This window comes from Rhinoderma darwinii, chromosome 1 (genome assembly GCF_050947455.1).
Source record: "Rhinoderma darwinii isolate aRhiDar2 chromosome 1, aRhiDar2.hap1, whole genome shotgun sequence".
Classification (NCBI taxonomy): Eukaryota; Metazoa; Chordata; class Amphibia; order Anura; family Rhinodermatidae; genus Rhinoderma; species Rhinoderma darwinii.
Genome location: NC_134687.1, coordinates 156,614,747 through 156,634,942, shown reverse-complemented (window position 1 = coordinate 156,634,942; position 20,196 = coordinate 156,614,747). Strand labels below are relative to the sequence as shown.

At 39.4% G+C, this 20,196-nt stretch overlaps 1 protein-coding gene across 7 annotated transcripts in view; it reads left to right on the top strand.

Moving 5' to 3' along the window:
• BLTP1 (bridge-like lipid transfer protein family member 1) overlaps window positions 1-20,196 on the top strand; it is a 381,561-nt gene that overhangs the window by 43,339 nt on the left and 318,026 nt on the right. For all 7 annotated transcript variants that reach the window (XM_075860492.1, XM_075860489.1, XM_075860493.1 and 4 more), the window contains exons 2-4: window positions 8,309-8,427; window positions 17,184-17,300; window positions 18,385-18,463. In XM_075860492.1, the coding sequence (XP_075716607.1) occupies window positions 8,334-8,427; window positions 17,184-17,300; window positions 18,385-18,463 (290 nt within the window). In that variant the 5' untranslated portion in view covers window positions 8,309-8,333. The remainder of the gene's footprint in view (window positions 1-8,308; window positions 8,428-17,183; window positions 17,301-18,384; window positions 18,464-20,196) is intronic.

Here is a 20,196-nt window from a genome sequence, read left to right as displayed (position 1 = left end):
AATTGAACATGTAACCCCCGATTACGACTAATGAACGATTATTTAGGCCACACCCCTTTTGCATGCCGCAACCCCTATTTACATGCTACGCCATTGAATTAATATTTATACCCTGAGCTTGCTGTATACTACTGTATATAATATACCCCCTAACACTGCTCCGACACAGTATATTGCCACCATAGTGCTCTCCACACAGTATAATGCCCCTATAACTGCCCTTCACACAGTATAATGCCCCTATAACTGCCCTCCACACAGTATAATGCCCCTATAACTGCCCTCCACACAGTATAATGCCCCTATAACTGCCCTCCACACAGTATAATGCCCCTATAACTGCCCTCCACACAGTATAATGCCCCTATAACTGCCCTCCACACAGTATAATGCCCCTATAACTGCCCTCCACACAGTATAATGCCCCTATAACTGCCCTCCACACAGTATAATGCCCCTATAACTGCCCTCCACACAGTATAATGCCCCTATAACTGCCCTCCACACAGTATAATGCCCCTATAACTGCCCTCCACACAGTATAATGCCCCTATAACTGCCCTCCACACAGTATAATGCCCCTATAACTGCCCTCCACACAGTATAATGCCCCTATAACTGCCCTCCACACAGTATAATGCCCCTATAACTGCCCTCCACACAGTATAATGCCCCTATAGCTGCCCTCCACACAGTATAATGCCCTTATAGCTGCCCTCCACACAGTATAAAAGCCCTCATAACTATCCTCCACACAGTATAAAAGCCCCCATAACTGTCCTCCACACAGTAAAAAAGCCCCATATCTGTCCCCACACAGTATAATGCCCCATAACTGTCCCCCACATAGTATAATACCACCCATAACTACCATTTACACAGTATAATGCCCCATAACTGCCCTCAACACAGTATAATGCCCCCTATAGCTGCCACAACGCTGTATAATGCCCCCATAGCCGTTACAACACTGTATAATGGTTACCAAGTACCTGATTGATACAAGTTCATTTACATATATTCCCTGCTGGGTCAAAAAATAGGATTAACTAATGGCAGGGAAAGCCCCTCTTAAAATGTAACTTTTATTAAATTATAAATAAAAATGGGAAAAAAAAACAAAAACACTGATGTTGGTGTTCTGTTGAATACTGTTTGGTAGATCAGGACGCTGTATAATGCCCCCATAGCTGCCCCCCACATCCCCAATAGTGCCTGATTAAAAATACCTGCTCTACCATATGGATTCAACTGTATCTGCGGCCTAAAGATGCAGATACACTTTAAACCGGGGCAAAATAATTGATAAAACCGAAATTCGCATGATGTCGATTAACTGTGCTGAATTTCGGGTTTTTTTCCCGATTAATTTCCCAGCCTTATATAGACCCCTCAAAGCCACTTCAGAACTGAATTGGTCCATAAAAATTAAATAAGTAGGTTTTTAAAATTTTGGGAAAATGTGAAAAGTGACTGCTAAAATTGTAAACCTAAAAAATTTCCTATAACGTCCTAAAAAAATATAAGGATGTTCAAAAAATGTCATCATAAAGTAGACATATGGGAAATGTTAATTAGTAACTATTTTTCTTACAAGCAGAGGATTTTATTTTTTTTTTTAAAAATGGCAAATATTCACAAATAACGTCCACACAAGACAGAAATGACGCGGATTCTCCGTCCGGGTTTGCAGACGGAAAATTAGCAGTGGAATACAATAAAAGGCAAGTATCCACATGCTGCGGAAATATTCTGCACACAAATTGACCTGCAGTGTGGATCAGCATGTCAATTCATGACGATGAACCAGCACGGAATTGTTGCGTATTTTCCTCATTGACTTCAATTGGGAGGTTTAAAATCTAAAAGCAATTCCTAGTGTTGCAATTTTAACTGCGGGTTCGCAGTTAAAACAACCGCTGCAGATTTAAAAATAAAATAAAAATAAAGCAGTATACTCACTTTACCAAACCCCTGGTGAGGCTTTCCTGGTCCCCCACCAGTTTCTGTGTACCAGCCACTAGCGATGACATGACATGTCATCTCGACACGTGACCGCTGCAGCAGTCACGTGTCCTTTCATCATTACTGGAGCCGGGTGAACTGAGTGAGGGAAGGTGAGTATACATTTTTCCAACAAAAGGGAAATCCTCAAGCAAATTTCACAATTCCATTCGGATTTCCTTTAGATTCTTGGTGGGTTTGCTGCGGAATCATCCGCAGCAAATTTGACCCGTGTGGACTTAAGAGGGTTTTATACTGGGCGATTATCTCACAGACGAGCGTTCATATAACGCTCATTGCCGATAATTGTCCTGTGTAAACGGCATCTGCTGATCGTATAGTTTTAAAAAAAATAAAATATTATCGTTGTCAGCAGCACACTGTGTAAACAGAGAGACGCGCTGCCGACATGACATGATGACAATGTATGGGGATGAGCAATCGGAGTAACGACCGCTCGTTCCCATCCATAGCTCTGTGCCTCGATCAAACGATCACCGATGGCCCTTTAGCCTAATGCTGCCCATACACCTTAGATTAAAGGGACTGTTTAGGATTACCATTTTAATTTTTTTGTGCTTGGCAATAAATTGTAACGTTTTTTTGCTGTCGCGATTACTGGTTGCATCAGCTATTAAACCCCCACTAAGGTTTTGTTATGTGTCTCGTTGACATAATATATATTTTTTTAATTATTATGGCATTTTAAGATATATATGCAGATTTGGGTTAATATTTGGGAATGAAAAACCTTGTCTAGTTTCTCTATGAGCACTTCATTTCACACCTCTCTTATCAAGTGAGCAGATGTGAACTTGTTTTCACTGCTCCCTTAGTTCCTGTTTCTAATAAAAGTTTGTGCTTGCTATTTTAAAGCCATGTTTCAACACATTTATTTACATCAAGTTCACATTGGCCGGAAAAGTGAACATAAAGGTTGTTTTTTTAACCCGTTAATGACATACCACGTACATGTACTTGGTAGCCGTTAAAAGTATGGAGCGGGGCTCGCTGGCTGAGCGCGCTCCATACTCAGTGGGTGACGGCTGTGTAATACAGCCGACACCTCCCTGCAATTGGCGGAATCAAAACAACTTTGATTCTAGCCGTTTAACCCCTTAAATGCCACGGTCAATCACAACCTCAGCGTTTCAATTGTTAGAATCAGGGGGGCGGCCCCCTTCACCGTGCCATCGGCCCCTCCACTATGCGATCTGGTGCCCCCAGGTCTGCAATTTTTGTACTCCTTTGAAGCCCTGCCTCTGGCAGGGCTTCAAAGGAGACTTGTCAGTATAGCGATATACTGCAATACGTTAGTTGGATCGCAGCTTCAAGTCCCCCAATAAAAAAATTTTTTTTTTAAGGTTCCCAAAAAAATTAAAAGTAAAAAAAACTTAACATAACTGGTATAACGGCCTCCGTAAAAGTCTGAACTATCACAATATAGCATAGTTTAACCCACTTGGTGAACGCCATAAACAGAAACACGCAAATTGCTTGTTTTTGGTTACTTTAGCTCTCCAAAAAAAATTTAATACATAGTGATCAAAAAGTCACATGTACCCCAAAATGGTATCAGTAAAAACTACAGCTCACCCCGCAAAATATAAGCCTTCACGACGCTAAATTGGCAGAAATTTTTTTTTAGCACATTTTTTTTTTCCTAAAACCAATAAAAATAAACCCCCCTCAAAAAATGGTGGAATCTCTGTTTTTTGCCCATTTCACTCCACAAATATTTTTCTTTCAGCTTCTCAGTACATTATGCAGTACAATAAATGGTGCCATGAAAAACTACAACTTGTCCACCAAAAAACAAGCTTTCATACAGCTATGTCGACGAAAAAATTAAAAAAGTTATGGCTTTTGGAAGGCGGGGAGGAAAAAGCGAAAGAGAAAACTCAAATTGGCAGTTTCACAGAAAGTACACCTAATGGCTGGCTGCTTAAAAAGAGAAGTCCAGGTTTTCAAGCATCTTTGTTTATTTTCTCAATGCGTCTCAAAAGAAAAACTAAAGCGTACCTAACTTTTCAGGGGACCTTTCAGAATAAACTGTCATATGTGTGTACCTGAGAAATAACACTATTTCTGGTCATTATATGACTTGTATGTGGCAATATTTTGCAGTTTTCCTCTCTGCATGCTCTCTTTCTCATTCTCAGTTGTCTCTACGCTAGTGTGCAGAGCCTTAGGGTATGTGCCCCTGACCAATTTTCAGGCGTAATGGAGGCGTTTTACGCCTCGAATTACGCCTGAAATGACGGCTCCAATACGTCGGCAAACATCTGCCCATTGCTTGCAATGGGTCTTACGATGTTCTGTGCAGACGAGTTGTCATTTTACGCGTCGCTGTCAAAATACGGCGCGTAAAATGACGGCTCGTCAAAACAAGTGCAGGACACTTCTTGGGACGTTTCTGGAGCCGTTTTTTCATAGACTCTATTGAAAACAGCTCCAAAAAACGCCCCGAAAAATGGGAGTTGCTCAAAAAACTTCTGAAAAAAGTATTTACAGATGTATTTTGTTAATGGTGTGAACATACCCTAACGGCTATAATGTCTTCTATACACTCCACACAGAGAAAAGTAGAATCCTGCTCTCCTATCTCTATCTATCACGTATGGAAGCTGCAGCAGCATGGGGGAGATTATACTGCAGTAATGAGCAGTGTAGCTGAGAATCTAGCACTGACTGGGGTGACATATAAATCTTGCAAGCAATTGCAGGACGTATTTCTCACTTTGCTCCTGCTCGCCTTCCCCTCTCTATAAACTTGTATTGGCAGCGTGTCTGTCTCATTTTCTCTCTCTGCTCCCGCATCACCTCTCCAAAGACTTGTATAGGCAGACAATGAAGAGACCCTCCTCCATTTTTTGCAGTTTGTCAATTCTGCTCTCTAACTAGGGACAGATTTTGCTTGACAACATTGGGTGGACTACAGATTATAGGAAGGGAGACGCTTACTGGCAGTAACTTCACACAGAATTTGCATGGATAAAACAACTAAATTTTAACAGTAAGTAAATTACAAAATATATCTATATCAGGTATACTATTAGATTAGCATAAGTTATTTCAAGAGTTAGTGTCCATTTAAAGAGGTTTTCCCATAATCCTAAATTATCAACTATCTACGGGATAGGTGATCATTTTCTGATCACTGGGTGCCCCACCGCTGGGACCCCCACTGATCGTGAACCACCCCATACCTCCTCATTGCTAGACCACAGTGAGGAGGACATTCAAAGTCAATGGGAATGACGGAAACAGACGAGTATAGTGCTTGGTTGTTGCCATCATTCTCATAGACATTTATTAGTTAGGGACCCCCATTCTCATGATCAGTGTGGGGCCCATAGCGATCAAAAAATTATCACCTATGTGGTGGATGGATGATAATTTATGATTATGGGAAAATCCCTTGAATCAACTTGACAACTAGTCTTAAATGGTCATTAACCTTTCAACAAACTTTTGCATAAGTCAAAAGTACAAGCGAATATAAGAAACTTTGTAATATATGTTATTAGGATTTTATTTACGATAACAAAAAAGGCATATTAAAAACGCAACAAAAATGCACAGTGTGATCCCAGACTTAAGATACAATAAGTGTAATCGAAAGCTTTTGGCTGTGTTCACACTGCGTTTTTGTTGGGTTTTTTTTATTTTGGAAAACGTCTATGTCTCAATGGGAGTTCATCAACTAAAAAAAAAAAAAAGTGTGTTAAAAATCCACGGTGTGAACCCGGCCCTCTAAGTCTAGTCTTTTTTTTGATCCATTCCCGGTTTTTGCTATTATAGAATGCAAAAATTGTATCAAAATGCAAATTGTAAAGTAGGCCTATTTGTGATTTAATAATTAAAAGCCAATTGTGCACCCATTATTATCTTATGTTTTGTTGTACAGGGCTATATCATGCCGTCTGAGTTATAGATTGTAGTTTGAAATGAACCCTGCATTACAAGCATAGGCATGTATAACAATGTCAAATATGTGGTTGGAAAATACTTGCCATTTCCATTATGTGGGATAAACAGATATTTTCTTGTACAGACTACTCTTCGTTTCCTTGCAAACATAATTTGCATATTGGTTCCACACATACATTTCATTATTTGTGGTCCCTTTTTGGGTGCCCATCCACCTCACATGGTTTGAAATGTGCTTCAGATGTTAAAGCTGTGCAGCCAAAAACCATGGCATGTTGCAATGAAACCATGTGCACTTTTGCCTCATGGTTCTCTGCCGCACAATACACTACCACTTCATGGCCCCTTCCTCTGCTGAGACTCTTTTATTTATATATATATATATATATCTATCCAAGAAGAAAATTCAGCAGCACTCCAATGATCAAGGTGAAAAAAAGTGAAATTTATTGTGCCAACATGGCAATGCAACGTTTCCGTCCCACCTTGGGACCTTTCTCAAGCATCCCAAGGTGGGAAGGAAACGTTGCATTGCCATGTTGGCACAATAAATTTCACTTTTTTTCACCTTGATCATTGGAGTGCTGCTGAATTTTCTTCTTGGATATGCGTATGGTCTTTGGATCGGGACTATCAGCTGGCACCCTTCATTACTGGAATCTGTACGTTGAAATAGAGTGCTGCCGTTTTTTCTACTGGTATATATATATATATATATATATATATATATATATATATATATGATTATCTGAGTAGTACTGTAAATTACTCAAATTAAATATATATTCTTATAATAACCGTAGAGGCAAAGCTTGTTATATTTGCTGCCAATTACATCATGTGCCCCCCCCCCCCTTCAGCAAACTACAATTCGGATTTTCCCAATTGGTTATGCTAGTTTCACATTTGCGTTAGTTTTTTTTCGTTGTCCTGTCATAGAAGCAGAACAATGAGAAAAACGGAATTGCACATGACTGACACAAATGGTGCTAATGGGACCCGTTGACTTTAAAAAGTATTTAAACTTTACTTTTTTTACCATAAATCAATAGTACAATCGAAAATATGAAAATTTCTGATATATCTTATTACAGAAATATGCCTCTTTCTTTACGGCTTCTCACCACCTCCCCTACGAACTGTTCACTCACTGAATTTACTGATACAAACAGCACCCAGGAATCCACACAGAGATAAGGTTACAGCTGCTACCCATAAAAGTCTATGGAGAGTGGGGGAGCTTCTGGATGGAGACAGAGGAGAGACACACTTACAACCCCTGCAGCTGCTGTCAGTGCTTTATCTCACGCCAGTGCTGGGTACACAGCAACAGTGCTCCTTACTACTGTATGATGTTCTCCATTCTGCTGATGCTGCTTCTATATTTGTGATAGATATATGGGAGCAGAATTTCATGGCAGACATTATAGCATCTAGTCTCCTCCCCCTCTGTATCTGAGCTCAGGGAAAACTGAGAATTAGAGGGAGAGTCTGCAGAGGGGAACACTAGTGAAAAATGCCATATACAGATGTAGCAATCCTTAACTTGACTCTTAACACGTTAAATACACTGTGGCAAAAAACTTTACTGTTTCAATAGCTTAATATCAGGCTGCAGCAAATTATCGCTTTAATGGGTTCTGTCGTGGTGTCTGTTGTTTTGCCAGACAAAATAACGTCGCATGCTTCGCTTATTTTGTCCGCCATTTTTCACCAGATCTGCAAAAGAGACTGCTAACGAAACATAGCTTAATATATTTATTTTAATCATGTAGAAATATTTATTGATTATGTTAATTCTATTACCGTAGTGTTTAAGTCAAATACTATAAAATTACACTTCTGTGCAGCATATTATATAAATGGATTTGGAAATAGAAAATGACTTTATTTGACTCTTGTTAGTAGTGTGCGTGCTCATTTCCTCTCCAACTCTTCATACTATGCGTTCAGACCCTGAAAATGCTGGGCCATCTGGGAATTTCCCCAGAATCCTTCATTGAGACAATTTTTGACCGGTTCAAGTTTAGGCTTTAACATCAGCGTCTAGGCTTTCTGTTCTGCTGCTTTGTCATTGGTGCAGAACAACGTAAAACTGGAGCCGCTGGATCCGTCGGGTTTCCTTCGCTGTGTCTGTCGTTTTGCTGGACAAAATAGCAGAGGATGCTGCGCTATTTGATCCGGCAAAACGACGGAATCTGCGACTGAGGCTCCTAACAGAGTTTCTCATGTGAACAGAGCTGAAGTCCCATACAAAGTATCTGGTGTTTTGCTGTACTGCTAATAGCATATCACAACAGTATATTTTACCGATGCATTACTTACGAGGTAGTGGTTGGTAATTGGTTTCTAAATATAATTTTTGTTGCAGGCAGTGAGACAAGAGACTGCTCACAATGGACACTACTAATGACAGCTTTGTCCCATCTATTACTGAACTTGAGGGATATCTCACTGAACACAATTCCAATGTGGTATGGCTGCTTGTTGGTAAGTTTCCAGATATAAAGTTCTTCCCTACGAAAAATTACATGGAGGATTGTTTAGCTGCTAATTTTACTGGTTTTCTTTGAGGGTATGTTCACACGCAGTGTTTTCAGGCGTATTTCGGGGCATTTACGCCTCGAAAAACGCCTGAGAAAACGGAAGCTGAACGCCTACAAACATCTGCCCATAGAAATCAATGGGAAAAACAGCATTTAGTTCATATGTGGCGTCTTTTTACGCCTCTGTTTTAAAAAACGGAGCGTAAAAAGAAGTAGCATGTCACTTCATGAGGCGTTTTTTGGAGCTAATTTTCCTTTGAACACTGAAAAACGCCTGAAAAAAAGACTCAAAAGAAGCTCCAAATTAGGCTGGGTTCACACAGAGTTTTTTTGCAGGCGGAAATTCTGCCTCAAAATTCAGTTTGGAAGTTTGAGGCAGATTTTCCTCTCCCTGCACACCGAGGGCATAATACTCAGCGAAATACGCTTTCTCTGCCTCCCATTGATGTCAATGGGAGGTCAGAGGTGTAAACGCCCGAAGATAGCGCATGTCCCTTCTTTCTCCCACGAGACTGTTTTACCGCTCACGAGAAAAAGACGCTTCCGCCTCCCATTGAAATAAATGGGAGGCATTTTCGGGCCGTTTGTCACGAGTTTTGCGGCCCGGTTTCCGCGTCAAAAAAACTCGTCAATAACCTCCGTGTGAACACAGCCTTAAAAGAAGCTTCATTTTCAGCTTCAAAAACGCCTCAAAATCAGAGGCTGTTTTCTCTGAAAACAGCTCCATATTTTCAGACGTTTTTGAGTTTGCGTGTGAACATACCCTTACTTGTCGTCATGATCTTAAAAGGGGTATTCCCTTCTTAGTGATCCTGGGAACGAAGGGACCGCTGCGCTGATTTAGATCTGCACCTCCTTCACTGTTTATACCTGCATAGCTGGGAGGCCTGGAGCTCCGCTGTGCAAAGGGCATGCAGCGTTAAATCAGTAAACCTGTAAAAATGACAATATACTGCAATACATTAGTTTTGCAGTGTATTGTACCAGCGATCTAACGATCGCTCGTTCAATTCCCCTAGGGGGACTAATAAGAATTGTAAAAAAAAAATGTTTGATAAAGTTTTCAGTAGTTAAAAAAAAAAAACCTTTTCCCAGTTTTCCACTAAAGTAATGTAAAAAAATATAAACGTAAACAAAATTTGGTATCGTCACAGCCGTAAAAGTGTGAAATATTACATTATTTTACTCGCACTGTGAACACCATAAAAAAAAAAATGAAACCACAAAAATCACTATTTTTTGGTCACCTTCGCGCTCAAAATTTTTTTTAATACAAAAGTGATCAAAAAGTTGTGTGTACAAAAAATGGTACCAACAAAAACTGCAACTCGTCCTGCAAAAAAATAAGCCCTCACACAGCTCAATCGACAAAAAACATAAATAATAATTTTGGCTATTTCAGAATATACTGAAACAAAACAATTTTTTTGTTAAACAAATAGATTTTTTTTGAAAAAGTAGAAAAATAAATTTATACAGGTTTTTTTTTTTTGTGTAATCCTAATTGTATTGAGCTACAAGTTGTCATTTTTACTGCATGGTGAAGGGTCTAAAAACGAAACCCAAAAAACAATGGAGGAATCGCAGTTTTTTCCAATTCCATCCCACAAAGAATGTTTTTTTCAGTTTCCCAGTACTTTACTTAAGTACTTTACATAGTGTCAATAGAAACTACAACTCATCCCGAATAAAATAAGCCCCCACACCGCTCTATTGACTGAAAAAGTTATGGCTCTTGAAAGGCGGGGAGTGAAAAATCAAAGCGCTAAAAATGTCTTTGTCCCGAAGGACTTAATCCTGTTTTACGAACTGTATCTGGTCAATAAGTAAATGTATACTCCCGTTATACTGTACTCTCTAGGGCTGGGTTCTGTCGTGGAAATTGTGAGTGCAATTTAGCATCCCACTACACCTTGAGTTCCATCCAGCTCCAAATTAGCTTTTAAAAATCAATTTATGAATACGAGCAGCTCGGAGTAGCAAAAACACACAGACCCGTTACTGTATGAAAATGCTTCTACTTTATTCTTATCAGCACGGATATTTATAGTCCGGCAATAACAAAATAACAATAACAAACGAGTCAGAAAGTTTAGATATAGTTCCACAACTCAATTGGCTCTTAGAGGGGCCGTTCCCTCATCTTCCCTATTATTGCTGCGTAGTGCTTTGGACACAGTACTATGATTCTCCATTTTAATTATTATTATTGCTGCGTAGTGTTTTGCACACGGCACTATGCCTTAAAGTCCCAGAGCCACCTACCTTCTAATATAACTCACTTGTACAAACATATAAAGATATGAGTATATAAGGTATACAGTAGGTAAAAAAACACTTTGGAAAAATATATTTCCTTTCACAAAATCAATGGCTCAAAATATATTAGACTGAAATTTATACGAGTCCAAACAGACTCTCAGGCCAGGCCCCATTATTCAGCATCCTAATTAGGATATTTCACCGATATATATCGAGAGAGGAGAAGAAAACACACAGACGCTGCTGATATGCTCAAAATACTCCTCTGAAGGTTTATTTCCAAACTCAAACGATAATAATATCATTCAGAAGGGGTGCAAGCTTGAGGTTAACCAATCAGAGACAATGTGACAATATTTGTTATTCAGTACAAAGCAGATCATAACGTACATCCCAGATACATCATTATAATTCTTCACACATTAGGTTTGCAGGTGGCCTTATCTTTCTTGGGCAGAATGTTCCCGTGGAGATGGGGGAGACCTTCCCACACGCATATTTGCCACCCTCCCTTCTCACTCCCTGTTCCTTCTCTGCAAACTTCGTATGGGAGCCAAGGTCAAAGATAAAACATACGAAATCAACATTACTTGTATTAAAGGAAGAATGACTTTCCTATTCACTACAAAAGAACCAAGATGGGAACTCCAGACAAGATGGCTGCTGCACGAAACTAAATCATTTAAACATTATTATAATCACTTTCACATAATACATATCTTAGTAATTCGGCCTCCTGCTTGATAATTCACAATGTAATTTCATAAAGAGAATATAAGCAAATAAACCACCCTTCACAGTTCCCACAGGTCGGTGCTGCTTAAAAACGATGCAGTGTATCCAACCTAGAACCCGCAGAACATTGCGTCCGAAAAAAAGCGCATCACATTGTGGTGCAGTTTTTTGGTTGGAATTTCCTCTGCAGAAAACAGCGCTAGAAAAAACCCCAAAAACGTTCATACTTACCACGGCTGTAATCATGGCAACGCGTCCCTCTGTTTGTGCAGTCCGGCCTTCAGGGATGACGTTGCAGCCGTCACATGGGATGAAACTCCATCCCAGGAAGCCGGCTTGGAAGAAGAAAGGAAGAAAGCGTTGCTATGACAACGCCTGGGTGGTAGATAGAAGATTTTTTAGTAATTTTAAACAACAAAAGCGATTCCGCCGCAAAAGTCGCAACACTTGGTTACTTGTTGCAGCTTTTACATCCCCATTGAATTCAATGGGGAAAAGATGTGAAAACAGGTGAAGTGCTGTGTATTTAAAATCTGCACTGCAGGTCAATTTAGCATTGTTTTTGCTGCGTTATTCCCCCGCAGTGTGGGCATTACATTTTCTAAATCTCATTTACTTTGCTGCTACTGTAAATGCTGTGGAATTTCCGCACTGAATTCCATTTCGGAAATTCCATATTGTTTACGCTATAGGAGAACCCAGCCTATGGCATTGGCAACTATCTCTCCTTAAGATTTGTGTAGTCACCCACGAGCTACACTGCTGCAAAGAGATAACTGTTTCTGTTCTAAGAATGTTTTTTTTTTTGTGTTTTTTTTTTTTTTTTTTCTGTTGTGTTTTTTTTTTTACCTTTCTCCATTCTGAATCGCTCAGTTTTGTAAGTCTTCCATAGCCGACGGCAAGATGGCGCCGGCTCAGGAGATGAGCCTACGTCATCAGCGGTGGATGTCAGCTGTATATTACAGCTGACATCCACCTGTGACAACAGGAACTGGAGCTAGCTCTGATTCCTGCCATTAACCCCCTAGATACAGCGATCGAAAGCGATCGCTGCATCTTAGAGGCTGCAAGCAGATCGGCAGCCCTGCCATGCAATCAGTCCTAACAATGGCCTCCTGCTCTGCCATTACAGAAGCCGATTAGGCCCCGTCGGGGGGCGAAGACTAATCGGCTTGCTGTCCGTGAATGACTGACAGATCTAATACATTACACTACATAGGTAGTGCAATGTATTAGAAAGAAAAAAAATCAGACAGTTGGACCTTCAAGTCCCCTAGTGGGGAAAAACAAGTTTGAAAACATAATAAAAGTTTCAAGTAATAAAATAAAATACAATCACCCTGTTCCCTTACCAAGTCCCTTATTATTGAAAAAAAAAAATTAAGCCATACATGTTTGGTATCGCCGTGATTTATTAAAAAACGAATTTCTGGTTTTTGGTCACTTTGCCCTACAAATATTGGAATAAAAAGTGATCAAAAAGTCGCATGTATCCAAAAATGGTACCTATAAAAACTATAGCTCGTCTACAAACACCCATACAGCTTCTTCGATTAAAAAGTTAAAACGTTATGGTTCTCACAATTTGGCGACAGAAAAAATACATTCTTTTTCCTCCAAAAATTTTATTGTGCAAAAAGTTGTAAAAAATAAAAAAGTGCTATAAATTAGGTATCGCCGGAATCGTACTGGCCCACAGAATAAAGTTAACATGTAGTTTATAACGCATGGTGAAGGCTGTATAAAAAAAAGGGCTCTGTCAGGAAGGTCAAAAGTGGCCAAAGAGGGAAGGGGTTAAAGATACAGTTACTGGTACTTTGTGTGTCTCTGGCTTATTCCAAGTATTTTTGAGAAATTTTTGACTACATTCACAGTTACCAAGTTTTATAGTTCAACTTCTTTATAAAAAAAAACTTCTTTGCTTAGCACTGCCGTTTTTGGGCAAAGAAATACTGGAGACAATGAGCGAAGTCCTTTTTTTCCTCAAAAACTTCAGGTTTTATTTATTTTTAATAAAGATATAAATGAAGATCTCGGTGTGAGGTCAAAATGCATTGCACAATCTCCGCTCATTTAAAAAATTTTTTTTTTTTAAGAGAAATAAAACCTGAAGTTTTTTGAGAAATAAAGAACTTTGGCTTATTGTCTCCAGTATTTTTTGGCCCAAGCACAGCAGCGCTAACCAAAGAAGTCTTCCTTTCCCTTAAAAGAAGTTGCACATGCCAATGATGACAGGATCCAAGTGACCTGGGTTCGACTTCATAAACCTTCATGCATGATATTGTGATGTGCCGATATGTATTCACAACGTAACGCGGTGAGAAGTTTTTAGACAACTTAATTTGAATGACCATCAAAAAAACTTTAGAGGAGCCCCTCTTTCTCTCCTTTTTTATTTCCCCCTTTGTCACAGTTATATAGTTGATAAGGTTGAAAAACGACACTAGTCCATCGAGTCTAACCTCTAATCCTATCGTGTTGACCTACAGTCATTTATAAAATATTGCAAGTAACGTTAAAGAGACTCTGTCACCACATTATAAGTGCCCTATCTCCTATATAAGGAGATCGGCGCTGTAATGTAGGTGACAGTAATGCTTTTTATTTAAAAAAAACTATCTATTTTCACAACGTTAGGAGCGATTTTGGTTTATGCTAATGAGCTTTCTTAATGCCCAAGTGGGCGTATTTTTACTTTCGACCAAGTGGGCGTTGTACAGAGGAGTGCATGACGCTGACCAATCGGCATCATGCCCTCCTCTCCATTCATTTACACTGCACTAGCGATATAGATATATCGCTATGTGCAGCCTCATACACAAGCCCTAACATTACTACAGTGTCCTGATAATGGATATACATGAAATCCAGCCTGGACGTCATGTGTACTCAGAATCCTGACACTTCTTAATCTTTTTTGTGAGATTCCGGCAAGTGAAATGAAATCTCGTTTAGCTCCGTAATCTCGCGAGATTTCGTTTCACTTGCCGGAATCTCACAAAAAAGATTCAGAAGTGTCAGGATTCTGAGTACACATGACGTCCAGGCTGGATGGTCATGTGTATTTATTATCAGGACACTGTAGTAATGTTAGGGTTTGTGTATGAGGCTGCACATAGCGATATATCTATATCGCTAGTGCAGTGTAAATGAATGGAGAGGAGTGCATGATGCTGATTGGTCAGCGTCATGCACTCCTCTGTACAACGCCCACTTGGTCGAAAGTAAAAATACGCCCACTTGGGCATTAAGAAAGCTCATTAGCATAAAACAAAATCGCTCCTAACGTTGTGAAAATAGATAGTTTTTTTTAAATAAAAAGCACTGCTGTCACCTACATTACAGCGCCGATCTCCTTATATAGGAGATAGGGCACTTATAATGTGGTGACAGAGCCTCTTTAAGAGAAAAATAGCTTTCTTAACTGCTCAACTTTCTAAAATCCTTTTAGTGAATATAGCAGTGCATTTGTTAAAGTGCACTTCAAATTATATAGAAAAACTATTACTGTGCAGGGTTTTGCAAAATAAGAGTTTTTTTTTATATATACCGTATTTTTCGGACTATAAGATGCAGTTTTTAGCAAGAATAAATCTTCATTACTTAACCACTTCCCGACCAATGACGTGCCGACACATCATGGAGCTGGAGGGGGTGATGTATGGAGCTGGCTCACGCACCGAAGGTGTCCGCTTCTGACACGCTGCTATAACGGCCAGGAACAGCAATTTCGCTGTTCCTGGCAGTTTAAATGGCTTGTGCCATAAAACACACGCATCCCCATACATGTGATCGATAAAGAGAACGGGGACTGAAAGTTACCAAGAGCGCTACATGAGAAGCTGTGACTTCCGCGTTCTGTGTCCGGCAGCTCCATAGAGATCAATGGGATTCTTTTGCGTATGCGCGAGCGGCTCTCCATCGATCTCTATGGAGCTGTGGAACAGAACACGGAAGTCCAGGCTACTCATGTATCGCTTTGGGGGACTTTCTGTCCCCTTTTCTCCCAGCGGTTGGACCACCAGCGATCTCACATGTAGCCCCTATCATGTGGATAGGGGATAAATGTGTTTTATGGCAAACCCCTTTAACTAGTTAAATGCCGTGGTCCATAGCGACCGCAGCATTTATAGTTTTTTTTTTTATGAAGGACATTTATGACATATCCACAGTAGATGCAGGTCCCACATCTGGGACCCGCACCTATCTCTAGAGCGGGCCCCCTAAACCCCGTTCTAGCTTTCAGTTCTCTCCCGGCCACTTATTACATGTGGAGTTACTGAAACAGCATAACTTTTCCCATTTTTCCCCAAGCACAATGTAAAAAATAAAATAATTTGGTATCGCTGTGTCCCTGAAAGTCTGATCTATTACAATATACCATTGTTTAACTCGCACGGTGAGTTAGTCATGAAATTAAAAATGTAAAACCTCAAAATAGTTTTTTGGTCACCGTAGTGCTTAAAATATGAAATAAAAAAGTAATCAAATAAATCGTATGTACCAAAAAATGGTGCCAATAAAACTACAGCTCGTCCCGCAAAAAATAAGCCCTCACACCGTGGTGAAACAGAATAATATTTTTTTTAACAAATCATTTATTTCCTATTTTCTGTTGTCTAAAACCTGGGTGCGTCTTATAGTCCGAAAAATACGGTAACTTGTGTTGTAGATAGTGCTTCTAAATAGCAGCACAGACTGGCCGCGGTCCGTTCTCCGGCTCAGAACTGTGCAGTAGAAGAGCATGTGTCCGTCTTCGTCTCCTAGGCCCCCGTCTCCAGTATTGGAACCAGCACTGTAGAATCAAATTACCTTTTGCATTGCTGGCCCTCTTACTGGATTTGGGAGCCTAGGAGACAAAACAGGACACTACAGCTCACTACTGAGCAGCCCGCAGCATGTCTTTGCTGCTGTTTAGCAGCAGAATCTACTAAGGCTTCCTTCACACTAGCATTAGTATACGTTTACTTCTCTTCCATCAGAGCAAGAGAGGATCGAAACATTAAACGGAAAGCAACGGTTCCGTTATAATTTACCATTGATTTCAATGGTAATTATTTTGTTTCAGTTGCTTTCCGTTTGTCTCCGTTCGCTAGGTTTCCGTTTTTTTTCATGAAAGCAAAAGTGCAGTCTGCAGAACTTTTTTGTTTCCATGAAAAAAACCTGAAACGTAGTGAATGGAGACAAACGGAAAGCAACTGAAACAAAAAAATTACCATTGAAATCAATGGTAATTCTAACGGAACCATTGCTTTCCGTTTAATCTTTCGATCCTCTCTTCCTCTGATGGAAGAGAGGTAATCGTATGCTAACGCTAGTGTGAACTTAACCTTAAGTTATATAGAAGAACGATTTCTTTGTAAATCCTGCACTATAATAGTTTCTCTATATAATTGGAGGGAGACTTTTATGTTCTATTACTGACCATTTAAAAATAAGCAAAGACATATTGACGGTTCTGCTAAATGTAAAAGTTTTTCTATGAATGTGAAAATTGGCTTTTGAAGTCAACAGTAATAAGCGCAATATGCTGCTTGGATGATCTCTTTATAACGGAGGAAGGGAAAGAAATATCTTGTGGAAATGAGCCTTTACAATTGTGTAAGGAGTTGTGTGAAGGTCTGTTTGCTGTTGTGACCCATCAAACTGAGTTTTTATGTGTATGTGATGCAATTATTTAATAAATATTTTATTTGATTGCAGCTACTATTTTATCCTGTGGATGGATTATTTATCTAACTTATTACAATTCCCGCAATGTAGGACTCATTTTAACATTAGTATTAAATAGATTATACAAAGATGGATACATTCATGTTGGTGAGTATTCATGTAAAAACATTTGTATTTCAATGACGGAAATGAACAAAAATAAAGAATTCTCTGCACCTTCTCCCATCAGATTAGTGTATTTCATATAAAAATAAAGCTGTTGGGTATTGCTGATTTTGAGTGGTTATTTTTATGCCGTTTTAACACTTTGTCATGTGATACAGAAACATGACTGGATATGTTTACAGCATTCAGAAATGTATGTGCTTACCAATTTGATCAGTGTTTTATTGTGAACACAAGTCATTTTTTATATTGCTCATCTTATACATTTTTGCTCTGCATTCATTCTTTGCTTTTCAGTAATTGGCTTATTCTCTAAACATGTACTAGTCTGGAATATTATGGCTTCAGCTAATAAAGCTTAGTCGTTGTATAATGAAGTTATACAAATTTCGAATATATTTTCTGTATCAATTCCTCACTGTTGTCAAGATCTCTGCTTGCTGTCATTTATTGGGATTCTTCATTGTTCACGTCCAGTGGATAAAAGTCTGTCCTGGTCATGTGATTGACACACAGGTTGATAGTTACAGTACAGTGGGAGGCGGAGGCGGTTTTTTACTGCGAGCAGGAAAAAGAAGGGACATGCCCTATCTTCGGGCATTTACTTCTCTGACTTCCCATTGACATCAATGGGAGGCAGAGAAAGCGTATTTCGCAGCGTTTTTTTTGTCCGCGGCGCTCAACGCGGGCCAAAAACGCGGCAAACGGCATGCAGGCAAATCAAAATCTGCCTCAAAATGCGTGCAAAAACTCAGTGTGAACATAGCCAAATACAGTCAGTATATTGGAGAATTGTATAATTTTTTGTTATACATAGAATAAGCTTTATTTGCTGAAGATAGAATATCTCTTAAAATAGATTACACTAAACCTTTTAGAAACAAATCTATAGCTATGTCAACTCGACTTAAATAACCTCATAGACTTAATACATAATAAAACCTTACAAATATTGGTGATAGTAGCTGGTAGATATCTATGTAATTTGGTAGAATGTGTAGATATATGTAGTTGTTAATTATTTGTTTTGACATTTTGTTATCTTCCTTTCCTTATTTTTTCATAGGATCATTTTCTTTCTCCCTCCTTTCTGGAAAGATTATGCTACGTGAGATCTACTACATCTCGGAGGACATGTCAATTAGGTATTTTTTCACATTAGCCTTTTTTTTTTCCTTTTACAGACAAGAGTTTTGCCTAGATAGCAGTGGATAGTTCTATAAACTGCTGGCAGGAAATAGCCCCAGAAATCTGCAGGGTCTGCACAACTAATGAGTCCTTGGAAACAAAAAGCTGATGACGCTGTTATCTTTATAAGTATTTGTATTGGCAGTTGCGCTGTTAGACAAAAAGATACATCTTTCCTGCAGTAGTACAAGCTATAGGAAGCTGTCAGAGGCATAGCTAAAGGCTCACGGCCGTTCAAAAGTTCAACTTGCGGCCCCCCTACCTCCCCCACCACCTTTGACAAAACCAAAATATCGTATTAGACAAAAATAATGCAGGCAATAATACAGACAAATATGCGCAGAAACAATCAGTAGCATGTGAATGTGTTGGCGAAAAACACATTCATATGCATGAGTTGCAGATTGTCATTGGATCTGGTGTCGATTTCGGAGCGGACTCAATGCCGAAATCTGTCAAATCCCACACGTATGAACATGCCCTTAGGATGAGCTCAGGAAAACTGCCGCTGATTTTTAAGGGGATTTGCAGCGGATTTAACACTTTGCAATATAATATGCATTCTGCAGATTTGAAAATCGGCATGCACTCTTTTCTATGTAGGTGTTTTTGTGCTACATGTTCATGGGGTTTTGAAAACCCCATTCACATGTATTGTATTGTAAGTTGTAGTGGATTTTCGGTTCACATTCCGAACTGAAAATCTGAGACAAACTCTCCATGTCTAAAGTGACCTTAGGGGACTATATTTTCATTCAAATTCGAAAAGCGGAAAAAACACGGCGCTCCATAGTGTAGAGAGCTGGTTAGCGGTTTAGAGTACAAAAAATTGCATCTGCTGCTGTTGCGCCTGTTTCCTTAATCTGTGTACATCTGTATGGTAATATCACAAGTAGAGTTGTCACGATACCAGAATTTGGACTTCGATACCGATACTTCGTGTAGTATTGCGATACTCGATACCAAAACTATACTTTGCCAACAATAATAATAAAAATGTGAGGCGTGTGGTGTGATGAATTTTGAACCACCATGTGCCTCACATTAACAGTAATTAACCCATCGTGTTCCTCAGTCATAATGGACAACGTTGGGTTAATGTGTGAGGAACACGATGGGGTTAATTACTATTAATGTGAGGCACATGGAGGTTCAAAATTCATAATACCTCGTGCCTCAAGTTAATAAGTGAAAGAAAGCAGTTTTTTTTATTTTATAACCGCGTAAACGTGAATGATGCTATAAATGTGTTATTACGGTCGCGATGATACCGAATATGTGTATATTTTATGTATTGAGACTATGTTTATTGTAAAAAAAATAGTGTGTGTTTTTTTTATTTGACATTAACATATTTTTCTTTTTAACTTTAATGTACTGGGATATATCTATCTATATGCTAGTACATTAGCCTGTGTACTGATATTACACAGGCAGTTGTTAGGACATACCGCAGTATGCCCTCACAACAGGAAATATGGTCAGACAGCACTGGGGTCCTTCAATGGACCCTGGGCTGTCTGCCCATATATGGTATGTCCCTCGATCGCTTCACAGGTATTCCCCGTGACACGATCTAAAGGGCATCCCTCTTCTCATTTACCCCTTGAATTTTGCGGTCAGCATTGATCGCAGCATTCAGGGGAATAACAGCAGGGAGGAGAGGTTTCTCTGATCTCCGCCGTTAGAG